The 14,074-nt window shown below is 36.1% G+C and overlaps 1 protein-coding gene across 3 annotated transcripts; it reads left to right on the top strand.

Moving 5' to 3' along the window:
- Positions 1-7,346: 7,346 nt before the first annotated feature.
- On the top strand, positions 7,347-12,385 carry LOC113300227 (SNF1-related protein kinase catalytic subunit alpha KIN10-like). 3 transcript variants are annotated; one of them, XM_026549427.1, is made up of 12 exons: positions 7,347-7,508; positions 7,593-7,661; positions 8,370-8,561; positions 8,826-9,010; positions 9,144-9,326; positions 9,447-9,578; positions 9,857-10,042; positions 10,462-10,551; positions 10,627-10,710; positions 11,071-11,175; positions 11,421-11,654; positions 11,919-12,385. In XM_026549427.1, exons 3-12 carry the CDS (start codon positions 8,375-8,377, stop codon positions 12,030-12,032), a joined length of 1,500 nt encoding a protein of 499 aa, XP_026405212.1. In that variant the 5' UTR covers positions 7,347-7,508; positions 7,593-7,661; positions 8,370-8,374; the 3' UTR covers positions 12,033-12,385. The 3 variants fall into 3 exon arrangements, with proteins under 3 accessions (XP_026405212.1, XP_026405214.1, XP_026405215.1); XM_026549429.1 differs by having other exon boundaries at positions 7,352-7,508; positions 7,610-7,661; XM_026549430.1 differs by lacking the exon at positions 7,593-7,661 and having other exon boundaries at positions 7,352-7,508.
- Positions 12,386-14,074: the final 1,689 nt, after the last annotated feature.

Below are 14,074 nucleotides of genomic sequence, written 5' to 3'. Positions count from 1 at the left end.
ACTTTAAACTTTATTTTTTCAAAACAAAAAACTTAAACCTGAATCAATCTTTATATGCTCTCACCGCAACTTTATTTGCTCTCACCGCAACTTTATATGCTTTTACCGCAATCATATCTGATTTCTAGATGCTTCCCATCGAGACAAATATACATCTGGCTCAATCAAGAGGCATGTTTCCGTCGAAACATATAACAAGTATACATCTGACTCAGTTGAGATATGTCGTACAAGACATTTAACATCTCCGAAGAGATTCTACTAGCTCAATTGAGTATGTCTGTCAAGACATTTAACATCTCCGAAGAGACATCTCCGAAGAGACATCTCCAAAGAGATTCTACTGGCTCATTTGAGGTATGTCTGTCGAGACATTTAACATCTCCTAAGAGATACATCTTCGAAGAGAATAACTGACTCAACTGAGGTATGTCTGACAAGACATATAAATGGCTCAATAATGAGTAACATCTTCGTCGAGATAAGTAAACATACCTGCCCAATAAGAGATATATCTCCGAAGAGAAAACTTTTGTCTTAAAATGAAACATGTCTCCGTCGAGACCCTTAATTCATCTCTTTATTGGATTAATCTCTGAGAGGTTTATTCTGTGTCTCAAAATAGACCTTGATTTTTAAAGAGAACTTTATCTATGCCCAAAGAGCTATGTCTCCAAAGAGACTTATTCTGTGCTCATTACAAGCTGTCTCGAAAGGGACTTTCTGCATTGATCTCCCACTGATCTTTTGTTCCTTGAACAACATAAACAGCAACCCAAGTTAAACAGTTAAGATGATAATCAAAATAAATGTTATAATGCTCCCACTGTTTTCCAGGACTCTACCTCCTTATAGTGCTGTTTGTACTTTAATCTAAACACCAATGAAACACTAGAACAGATTCAATACCATCACTGGTTCACCTTTGGGTAAACCATGATGCCAGAATCTCAAACACTTCCAAGTAATAATCTCAAACTCCAAAACCAAGACTCGGTATCATTGCAAAACACCTTTGGGCAGAATTGCAACATACATGAGTCTAACCTAACGAGTTTAAGATCAACATTTCATGCATAGAAATAACAACTCCATTAAACCTTTGAGTTCAATAGAGCACAAGATTCAATAAATAGGAAACATGATTCATTCCAAAATATCACAAATATGAATTGCCTTTAGGCAAAACTCATACTTATAACATCTGGAAAAAACATAAACAAACCTTTCTTTTACCGAAAACTGATGAAGAGCTTCTTTGCTACTTTCTGGTTTACATGGTTTGTACCACCATCAACTTCATCTCTTTCTTAACCTTGAACTTGACTGATTTTATCATGCAACCATTAGAGCCAACACCCTTTTCTTCATGACAGATAGTTCTGCGGGACTGTAAAAACCATCTTTGACTTTTACCAGACATTCTGCCATTCTGCCACTACTTGACTCAACATCTGGTGCATAACCACCAAAACCCTTCATCATTTTATCTACATCTTGGTCCTTGCCACATGCAACCAAAACTTTGTTTCGCAACACTTCTGGCATTGAGTTTCTGTAGTCACTTCCCAACTAACTAAACTACAGAAAAAAACTTCAATCTAATTAAAACACTCTCATTACTTTCAAAGCATCACTCTGCTTGTCGAGTAATAAAAGTACAGATTATCTTCGTTGTGACTGCCGAAGTCCAAATTTGCTTTGTAAAGTAAAAGCATACCTGACTGCTTCCGAAAAGAATAACTTAGAAGTTGAGAAATTACTTGGAGAAAAATCTTCAATGGTTGGTCAGCTCAACCCCACAGAGCTAAAGAATGCCACCAGAACTTGCATCTCCAGTTAGATACATGGATACAAGCTGACCTCCCTCAAACTCCAACTTCTGTCATTCATAAGGCTTTGCAGCTATGTTTCTTTCCTTAACACATGCAACTGTGACTTGTAGTGCAACATATCCGGAATTGCTTTTCTGCAATAACCCTTGCAAAACAACTAGACTACAAAAAACCTAATTGTCATTAGAAAACCCTTTCGTACTCTCAAAGTATCACTTTGGCGACACTTAGTTGAGTAATGGAAGGTACAAAATATCTTTAATAACAACTTTGAGACAATCGAAATCAAAATATCATGTCTTAAGTCAAATCGGCACCTTAAGAGAATAACATACCTTAAACTTGACTATCAAACCTTTGGGTTTAATAGACAAGTTAGATAACAAGATAACTCAATGACCTGCTAACTTGTCCTCAAGAATGAGTAGCCTTCAACAATTTTGAAATGCATTCATTTCAAAAGCACAGTGAATGACTTTGATGTGCAATCATACTCCTTACAACAACTAGGACAACACTTACACTATCTGTTACCGATAACTTCCACAGCTTCCCTGACATATGTACCTGCTGAGCAGGTCATAACCGATAATACTGAAGCCGAGAACATAAAAGACTGCCATGTGTGGAACCTACAGACGGGTTTGAAGTTGAGACTCTGACCTGATCCTCATCATCACTCCTTAACTTAGTAAACTGTATATATTCTATCCCAAGCATACAAACTCCATAACCAGCAACTTTCTTTTCATGGGACTTCTGAAATCACCACTTAGCAGCAATTACCATAGCTTCAAGTTTGTTGCTTTGTCATCTTACTCTTGCTGCAGTGTGTTGGAAGAGGCACAAAATATTCACCCACCAATAGTTTCTACACACCGCAAGCCTCATGCATACAATGAAACTTTCCAACAACACCTTTCAGAATTACAACCTTATGATCCAGGTACCTGAGAACAATCAGTCTATCTTGTGTAGCTTCGAAATGCAGGAATACCATTACAAAGCCAACATGTCTCCCACTGCTCAATAACACCCAAGCAAGCACCCACGACAACTTTATTTGGTTTGAAAAACAATCATGTTTTTCCCCTGTTGCTTGATTAGCTCTGTGTATAACCATTCTCAAGAGAACCACAAGTCCGCAGCAGTGGAAACCTTCATGGAAGTGCCAGAATTAAGAGATTCAACACTAACTCAAGTGGTGGTACAGTCTGACAAGTTTCTCCTTTTGATATTCCACGTCATCACCACAGGAAAACGCTGGCTATCTAATACTTGTACCGTCATCACTACCCAAAGCAGCTATATAGTGCCTTGTAAAAACAACAACAGCTGATCCTACTGATGCACGTCCAGGTACTCCACTTACATCCCATGATTGCTGTCACCTCAAAACAGAAACTTCAGCACATGATGGCATAAGAAATCATGTTAAGAGATTAACCAATAGCTTTCTAACAGAACTTTTGAGCTTCAATAACCTTGAACTCAGGAAACCGGTTCAAAACCCATTATATAGATTTGTTGTCTGAGAAACAATAGGTAATGATGGTAAACATAATTTCTTGTATAAATATTAAGCCCATAGTTTAAGATTTTCCACCATCAATCAATTCATGTTGCCCAAGTTCAGTGCAACTATTACCACTAGAACTCATCGTCTTCAACTGTACTTTTGTCCATAAATATCCAGATTTGTCGACCCGATAAAACTTAAGCTTAACAAGCAAGACCATGATGAGCAGATAAACAATCAAACACAAGTAAAATTCCATGTATAACTAACTAAAAAAAATCTTTATATGATGTAGTTGAAGAACATGAAGTTACTAGGGGAAATAGAATAGAATGTTGGGATTTCAGCTTCATAATCATCGTTATTTATGCTTAAACAAGATTATAAGAACGAACAGTCAAGTAATAAATTTTAGCTGAACATAGTCACCATATGAGCACAACAACATCAAACATAACAATACAAGTTGAGAAGATAGAAATAAAAGCATATCAAACAGAAACATGAACATGACTTAACTTCTACTTCTATTTCCTCTCATTCCATAATGGATTATTTGCTGAAAACATATATTTATAAGAGGCTAGAAGAGAGATTAGTCATAGTCTATGAGTCAACCAACTTGTCCATCATTAGTTGGTTGACACCTCACTAGGTGAGTCATATGACAACTAAGCACCTGACTTAAATCCAGCTTAGCACTAATCCGAATTAACCAAAACATGATTACCTTAAGCCAAGCAAGATTTGTTGCTAAACCAACATTAAGTTTAACAATTAGAACTTAGGAACCCCATAATTCTTTTTTTTCCCCTATTAATGTTGCCTTGTTTTAGCTAGGGATTTTTGTTTTTGTTCCTCACAAAAAAGAAGAAAATTAATAAACAATGTATATAGAAAAGCCAACATTAAGTAATTTTATTTTCTGTAAAATTCAAAAGATAAGCCTACTACGTAGTAAGGCTCGTTTTACAAGGCTCTACATTAAGGAATATGCTCGTTTTACAAGGCTCCATATACCTCCAAAAAAAATGAGGGCATTCTGAAATACTAAACTTCACCATCTACCAATCTTAATTTTAACGATTGAGAATTAGTTAATTTTCTACGGTTGATTTTCAAAGTAGTAGATGACAGAGTTATACATTTTGGAATGTGGTGATTTTTTATGGGCATGTATATCTTATTAAGGCAAACATATCCCCAAAATGTTAACTTCAAAATATGCTACCATTTAGATTTTGTAAAAAAATTAACGTTAAACGTGTGAGATAGTGTAAAAATAAGAGTGTGAAGAGATCCTCAACATGACCTAAAGCATTAAGTAGATGCATGCCCTCCAACATAACAATCGTATAGTAGAACTTGAAAAATCATAATCAAAGGTTGGGCATGGGCCTGAGTCCTAGACTTAGTGATCACAGTACCCGTTGCAAAACACCATAATCGAAGGTAGTTTCCAGAAGTAGAAGAGCTTCTGGAGTTTCCCATTGCAAAACACCATAATCAAATGTAGTTTGACAGCGAAGTAGAAGAGTATTCGAATTTTCAGAAGTCGAAAGCAAAAAATAATTGTTTTTGCTTCTAGAAATTGTTCTGAAGTTCTATTTTTAATTTATTTTTTAATTTAACTTTTCGACTTAAAAAGGAAAAAGTTACTTCTTAAAATCCATCCAAACACGACTTTTTTGGCACCAGAAATAAAAGTGTTTCAGCTCCCACATAAGTAGAAATACTTTAAGAAGCAAGAAGTTTGCGGATACCAGAAGCAGAAGTAAAAAGCAAGAAGTTTGTGGATATCAGAAACATAAGTAAAAAGCAAAACTATTTTGTTTCACAAAAAACTAATTTTTGTGTCTCTAGAAATCGTTCTTAAAAATTATTGCAAAACCGATTTTTGACTTTTAGTAAAGTTATAAACAACTTGTAAAAGTTGTTTTATTTCACGCAATTCTTTGACGTATCAAAACTAACTTCTAGCTTTTTGCTTCCAACCAAAAAAAAAGGGTTATTTTGTTTTTGGTACTCAAGTTTTGTCCAATTTTTGAGTTTGGTGTAACATTTGTCCAGATTTGGTACTTGGAAAAAACGTTGACCGTAGTTGACTGTTTCAAATCAGACTTTTATTAATTTTATAAGATACACATATTATAAATTACTAAATTTACAAGTGTATCCCTGAAGTTGGTCTCAGATCCAACGGCTGAAAAGAAAAAACTTAGTATACGGCTCAGATAAAAGAGACCTACTTACCTAATACCTAATTCTTCTTCCTCCGCCTCCATAGACAACTCGACCTTCGGCTTCTGCAACAGCTGCAAAGCCTAATTCTCTTCCAGGAGGTTAGTCCACGAGTGAGTTGGAGGGAGTTTAATGTATTTTGAATCTTGGGGATTTTGAGGGAGTGTAATAGAGTATAGGGAGTTTGAGAGAGTTTGGTGTGTTGAGTGTAGGGAGTTTGAGAGACTCTCCAAAATCTCTACTTTTTTGAGAGATTTGGAGTGAGGAAAAAATACACTATAAACTCCCTAGAACTCCCCAGAACTCTCAAAAAACAAAAAAACTCCCTATCATTCTAATTTTTACCACTAACAGGGAGTTTAAGAGTTTCTTTCAAACTCCCCCACGACTAACGGGGTTTTTTAGGGAGTTTGGGAGACTCTTCTAAACTCTCCCACGACTAACGGGGATTTTGAGAGACTCCCTCGAACTCCCTCACGACTAACGGGAAAGAACACAACTACACCCAACTCCCCCAACTCCCTTGAGGACTAACACCCTGTTCGATTCAATTGCACCTCATCCATCATTCTCGGAAAACTATTAATTCGCTGATCGATTCCAGTAACATTATGCCACCAATAAACCCCAACGACAGTAACCAAAAATCTTGATGGTTTTTATCTTCTGCAGCAACCATCACCACATACAACAACAGCATTCAACCGCTCTCTTCTCTTACCCATCGATATCTTCTCATCCTTATTCCAATGACAACTCACTTCTAAAAACCCTCGACAAACACCTACACATAAACAATCACTTTTTCGATTACTTCCTCGTAATTTCTCAGCTAACAACAAAACCCTAGCAGTGACTCCATCTTCCAAATCCCATCTACCTACTTCAACATCGACCACCATATTGTGCTTTTCTCCCCTTGATTTCAATATCGTTAACATCACCCTAAAGCTCATCGAATCCAGCCACTTCCGATCATTGACTGCTGATTTCAAATTCAAGTCAAACCCACTGTTAAAAATCATTCAATTTGGGTATTACCAATTGTAACAGAGAAGTCTTCAAATCTATCTAATTCTTCAACAACATCTATGTCCCTGCAACAATATTTTTGATTTCTTACTATTTTATAAAACCGCTCATTGAAACCCTTACTGAAACCCCTATTGGGTTGATTCGGCCATCAACCAAAAATTAAAACCCAAAGATAAATCGAAACCCTAATGTATCTTTTTATTTGAAAACTCAATTTTTCATACATCAAAACCCTAACTAATTAGATACAAATTGTACCAAAACTAAATCCAATTCATCTGTGAAAAAAATAAAGTAAACTCTAAAGAATCGAGATGACAGTAGAAGAGAGCTAGATTAGAGAGAGGGGGAGAATTTTTAATTGTGTTGTGAATCGAGATTGCAGTAGCAGAATGCCTTATCAGGTTATGCAGAATTGTGTCGAGGCGGAAGAAGTGATGTAGAAAATGAATGTGTGAGTTGGAAAGACTTTTTTGGTAAAGTAAAGGGGTAAAACAGTAAACTAGAGTATTAATTAGATTTTATCTGATTTTTATAATAATTATCAAACGGACGTCAAACTCTAACGAAGTCAACTACGGTCAACGTTTTTTCCAGGGACCAAACACCAAGCTGGACAAATATTAGACCAAACTAAAAAATTGGACAAAACCTGAGTACCAAAATCAAAATAACCCAAAAAAATTAAAAAGTTGAAAATTTAACTACTTGCAAGTCCTTGTCAAACTCGAACTCGTATCATAAGCGCCTTGGTTTCCGCTAGAACTTCTTTCCTCCAGAATTTCTCGATCTGGTCATTGGTGATTGGTCTCTCTCTTTCTTCGAATCCTTAACCATGACGACGATAACTACCAAATCACTCTGATTCCCGCCACTAGGTACATACTCAAATCTCTCAATTTAGGGTTTCAAATTCAATATTTACATTTGAAATTGACTTCAATTTATCTTACTAATTTTAGGTTTATCATCTTTTAAGCCAACTCAGTTGAAGATCCAATCTGAATTTGAAACATCTTGACAATAACCAGGTTAGAATCCTCAGCCCGATGTTCTGATTTTGACTACGGTTAAGATATTAAAGTTGTTGTATCCATTTAAATGTAACTGTAGCTAATTGTTCATTTAGAGCTGAAGTAAGTAAGATCGTAATCGACTAAATTTGTATGTTTTTGTGATAAATTTGATTTCATCAGTAGGAATTTAACTCTGCTGATGGTTTTTGGTTCCGATAAGGAGTTTCTTGAGTCTATCTAAGTGCGTGTAGAACGCTTTTTTTCCACATGAATTTATAATATCTAGAGAAGTTATCCTCAATTGTTTTTTACCCTAAGATCCTTTTATCAGATGAGTAACATAACCATGTTTGCATGTATGATTAGCTTACAAGATTAATGCATGTATAATTAGTTACCGAAGAACTATTCATATCAAATAAGAGCTAATGATAACTAGTAAGCTATACAGTCCACCACTGATTTCTAGGTCTTAGAAGAAATGGAATTTTCGGTGTTTTGGATAAGAAGTCAGCTTGTTGTGATTGCCTCTATGTGATTTCAGATGAGCGTACTTCAGAAAAGTTAGTCCTCTTCATTTGTTCGAGTAGTGCTGGGCATTTCTGATTCACATCGAAACTTAGACACTGCAACCTTTTGCTGTGTAGTTGATACAGATTTTTCTTTATTATGTTTCTATGATGCATGTCCTAAATTGTTTTACTTGTCTTGTTTCTACTGCAGGCAAAATGGATGGTTCTAATAGAGGGAACGCTGGTGCTGATGTGTTTTTACCCAATTATAAACTTGGGAAAACTTTAGGAATTGGTTCGTTTGGCAAAGTGAAAATTGCAGAGCATGCACTGACTGGACACAAAGTTGCTATTAAAATTCTTAATCGCCGTAAAATAAGGAGCTTGGAAATGGAGGAAAAAGGTGAGATGTAGAAACCTGCGCTGATGTCTTGTTTGTCCTGCACACTGCTATTAAAATTCTTGCACTCTGCCAAGTTGGTAGTTATTCATTTTTTTTCCTTATATCTTGAGTTATAGCTCATTACTTTTCTAGTGTCACATTCCACTCTAAATTCTTCTGTAAGCAACAGAAACAAGGGGTATGTTACATGAAATTCGATTAATTGGAGATATATTCTTTGTTAGAGGCTACTGAAACATTTCTATTGTGCTTGTTACCTTGCAGTTAGACGAGAAATCAAGATACTGAGGTTGTTCATGCACCCTCACATTATAAGGCTTTATGAGGTCATAGAGACCCCCAGTGACATATATGTTGTAATGGAGTATGTGAAGTCTGGAGAGCTGTTTGATTACATCGTAGAGAAGGGTAGGTTGCAGGAGGATGAAGCTCGAAACTTTTTTCAGCAGGTAGTGTTACTGGTTCTCTTGGTTCAGATTTGTTTTAAACTTCTAATGATGATTATGTTGTTTCACTACTGGGTTAAGGAATTGGTTGTTCCTTCTGAAATTTATGTTTGATACGGCTTTCATCGGATATCAGATTATTTCTGGCGTGGAGTACTGCCACCGGAATATGGTAGTTCACCGAGATCTTAAACCCGAGAACTTGCTGTTGGATTCAAAATACAATGTGAAAATTGCTGATTTTGGCTTGAGCAATATCATGCGTGATGGTCATTTCTTAAAAACAAGCTGTGGAAGCCCGAACTATGCTGCTCCCGAGGTATTCACTGAACAATCAAAATCTTGGTATTATTCATAGTTTAATGGGACTGTAACATGAGTTAAGATGCAATTTGATCTGAATACCAAAAGGCTCATGTTTCATGTATCTGCTTGTTAGGTGATATCTGGAAAACTATATGCTGGGCCTGAGGTAGATGTCTGGAGCTGCGGTGTTATCTTGTATGCCCTTCTATGTGGTACTTTGCCCTTTGATGATGAAAACATTCCTAACCTGTTCAAGAAAATAAAGGTAAAATCCTACTTAACTAATTTGTATTTGTGAACCAAGATGTATTGTGGGGTCAACCTGATTCTGTAGAATTCAAACTACCATTTTTAATTTTGCAACTGTGTCAGTTGTTGAAGTTGAATAGTGTGTCCTATCCGGGGCATGCAAATAGTTAGATGGATGCAGGGGATATATACTTACGCTTTATAAGTTTGTTACTCTCATGCTATCTTATAGTAATCTATTTAGTCAATATTATAGTCTTCCTGCCTTTTGTTTCGCTTGGTCCTGTACCTCAGGGTGGAATTTATACACTACCAAGTCATCTATCAGCTGGAGCAAGGGAATTGATCCCGAGGATGCTTGTGGTTGATCCCATGAAGCGAATGACCATTCCTGAGATCCGTCAGCATCCATGGTTCCAAGCTCATCTTCCGCGCTATTTAGCTGTTCCTCCACCAGACACAATGCAACAGGCAAAGAAGGTATTTGTGTATGATAAATTGGTATTTTATGTTCCTCCACCAAACATAATGATACATGAGTAGTGAGTCTGGTTGGCATTGTGTTATTTTTTGTTTGTTATTTAAAAGTAATATGCATCATATATGTTGAGCACATTTTGAGATGTCTTAATACTTTTTTACTCTATCATTCAAAAAAATTAAAAGAAATAATGAATACTAGTTTATCTGGCCAATTTTATTTATTTTTTTTGTCTTGAGATTAATTTTTTGAAGCTTTTCTGTGGTTAACAAATTTTCTGTTGAGCTCTTCTCCTAAGTTTTGCAAATGTGCTTTTTCACAAACTTTCTGTAGTTTTATCTCGCTGCAGTATGATTATGTTTTGGTCCTCTAGATCTCGCATTATGTAAACAGCGTTTATTCTATTCGAATTTGGCAGATGGATGAAGACATTCTTACAGAAGTAATTCAGATGGGATTTGACAGGAACCAATTGATTGAATCTCTTAGCAACAGAGTTCAAAATGAGGTATCTTCGTGCAGATAATTATAAACTACTCCATTTCTTAACTTTCTTGTGTGGTAATCGATAACAAATTTTCAGGCAACTGTTGCATATTATCTGTTGCTGGACAATCGGTTTCGACCTACCAGCGGCTATCTAGGAGCTGAGTTTCAGGAATCTGTGGTGCGTCTGTTTCCTTTTGCTCTACAATAATATTGGATGTCATACTGGGAAGTCTTTTATCCTTACTGGCAGAATTGATGACTTTCTTACTGTGTATCTAACTGGTGGAGAAAACACACTTCTTTTTGTTATACAATGATATTGTATGTCGTATTAGGAAGTTTCTTATCCATTACGGCGGAATGAGTAACTTACCACTGTCTGTTAAACTGGTGAAGAAAACGAAAACGCCCTTCCTTCTGAACAGTGTATTCTTTGTAGTGTTTTCTACTAAGATTGCTAGAAGGGCTGTATCATATTTTTCATATGGGATAATGATGTCTATATTTTCATATGGGATAATGATGTCTATTTTTTCAGGAAAAAAATGTCACTCCTGTGGAACAAATCCCAGTATATATGGATCACCAGGGTCTTGGTTTAAAACAACTCCCTGTAGAGAGAAAATGGACTCTTGGACTTCAGGTACAGGATATTGTTCATTGCATCTTTAGTCAATGGTTAAAGTAAACAAGTTATCTTCCACCTTTTCCATGCATGTGATAAAGATGCAGTCTTGCCCAATGGGTGTTATGCTATTATGGTGTAACACATCTCAGTACTCACTTTTGTGCAATAATACTCATTCGCTATTATTACTGAATTTTGTAGATAACATCTTCAAATGTTCAATATATATCTTATCAGATCTATCTTTTGTTGGTCTGCAGTCAGGAGCTCATCCTCGCCAGATAATGACTGCAGTTCTCAACGCTTTGCAAGAATTGCAGGTGGGATGGAAAAAGGTTGGACACTACAACATGAAGTGCAGGTGGCTTCCTCGCTCTGATGGCATGGTTAACAATTCCGCACATGGTAACAACTTCTTTGAAGATTATTCAGCTACAGTCAATAAAGATAGCGCTTCCAGTGGATCATCTAACGCTGTCAAATTTGAAGTTCAGGTATTTTGATTATCCATTAAGACTGTTCTTCAATTCCTTTGATGACTTCGTACTGATGATAAATTAGCCAGCCCATGAAATACGTCATGGCTTCTCAATGAACATTATTAGTTGTGATCTAGAATTCTTTTTTTACTTAAACAATGGCATTTGTGATGGACAACCTAGTATCAGCAAAACATCTGCTTCTTCTTTTTTTTAACAGAGCTGAGAGTTTTAAGTTGTTTTGCTTCCAACTTATATCTTGCATCTTCTTCTTGGCAGCTATACAAGACTCGCGAGGAGAAGTATCTGCTTGATCTACAAAGAGTAACCGGACCACAATTTCTATATCTGGATCTTTGTGCGGCTTTTCTTGCTCAGCTCGGGGTCCTCTAAAAGATTAGATGACTCTTGGGTTGGAGAGTAGAACTTGTATATAAGAGTAGTAATAGTCCTCATCCCATGTACTTATTATGATTGAAGGGCTAAAATTTTCGGTAAGATGATTCCTTTACTTAGTGAATCAAAGTTGTCAGTGTTAAGGTTGGCGTAAACTAGTAAAATTATCTTTTAGTGTTATAATGCTTGGGTAAATGTTAGAATTTTCCCAATGGTGATGCCAAAGTATTTGAACCATTATATAATTATTTGTACTATTTGATACGTGGCACAGTTTCTGAGTTCCTTGTCAAGGGATCACGGCTCCCTCATACACTGCTGATTTGTGTAGATACCTTTTAAGATGTTAACACATTTTCTTTTCTTGGAAGCTTGAGAGGGGTTTCAAGTGATCCCCAAACCCTGGAGTGGAGACTTGATCGGCTGACCTCAAGTATAAGAGTCAGGATTCTATTTTTGCCCCAGTTGGTTAGTTGGTAACATATATTGATCACAATTATTGTTGACGTGTGCACTCGCACATACGTTCTTCTGACTCGTGTTTGCTTTGATTTTTTCTTTTATAAATAGTAAGGGAGAAATTTTATTTTGTTTGATCATTTCAATTATGTAGAAAGAATGTCATATGATATAATTAAGCTTTCTGAAACGGCAAACTAGAAATGGGATAATTGGGATTATACCAATTCAAAGTATGCTCTTCCAATATCTCTTGTGTCTTCTCAACAATCTCTCCCTCACAGTAAAAAACTCGAGGCATGGCTACTTGATTCTTCTGATTGAAACTAAGTTTACTCGCTGGTTTTTTTTCTTCTCCTCTTCTGAGAAAGATGATAAGAAAATGAAGAGTTGGCTCTACAAAATGAATTTTATATTCAGAGGTAGAACAACACTCCTATTTTCTACCGTCAAAAGTAACTGCACCTATTTACTCTTGTACCTTCCCCAACTTTTGGTACATTCAACAACACGCCTATAAACCAAGACTAAAGACCTACAACAAGCAGTTGGCTCCATCTGGAAATTGCAAGACGTGCAACTGTTTTCTACTCCACTATAATCATTTCTCTAGCGTAAGCCCATTGAGGATGTTCCCTTTGGACATCCACTTCCATGGGCTTTCTAAAACGGATCACCCGTTGGGTTTTTTTCACAAGATTATGAAAGAACGATTTTTTTGGGATCATGGTTTTTTTGGGGACCATGATTTTATTTTGGGTAAAGACATTAGAAGTAAATCTAGGTCACCTCTTATCTAGATATTTATATTAATACCTAAATTACCCTCCTGATTAATTTTGGGTGATGATTAGTGAATGATTTAGTTAAAAACAAATAGTGAGATTAAATTAAAAGATGGGTTTATTATTAGTTGAGTAGAATTATTGAGAGAGTAGAGTTAGAGAAGATGAAGGAGAAAAACATGGAAAATAGATTTTTTTTCCAATTCACTAAGTTTGAGTATTCAAATGATGAAAACTCATCTGATTCTTCATCTCCATCCTCTCCTAGAATATTTGTTAATCTTCAAAATGATCCGGATTTGAACTGGATTTTGAACAGTTCGGTTACTTTATATGAAGAACAAGTAACCGAACTCATCTGAAGCTGTAGTTCGGTTACTTTATATGAAGAACAAGTAACCGAACTCATCTGAAGCTGTAGTTCGGTTGCCTCGCGAGATAAACAAGTAACCGAACTCATCTGAAAGTGTAGTTCGGTTACTTGTTCCAAACACGCAGTTTACCGAACTCTCTAATAATAGAATTTCTAGGAGTTACAGCATTATGTTCGGTTGGTTCGCAAACTGCATGCACTTTTTATCTAACCGAACTTTACGTAATATAAGAGTATATAAGTTTACAAAGTTCGGTTCTTTCGCAAACTTGAACCTAACAGCTAACCAACCGAACTTTGAGTTCGGTTTCTGCGATAAAATTGTGAAGTTACCGAACTTAACAAACAAACAAAAATATGAAGTTCCAACGTCTATTGACTAAGTTCGGTTACTTTGTAGTTTTAAAATTTTTGCGAAAAAC

Source organism: Papaver somniferum, chromosome 7 (assembly GCF_003573695.1).
Source record: "Papaver somniferum cultivar HN1 chromosome 7, ASM357369v1, whole genome shotgun sequence".
NCBI lineage: Eukaryota > Viridiplantae > Streptophyta > Magnoliopsida > Ranunculales > Papaveraceae > Papaver > Papaver somniferum.
Note: the sequence above shows the minus strand (reverse complement) of the source record. Positions and strands in the feature narration are given on the sequence as shown.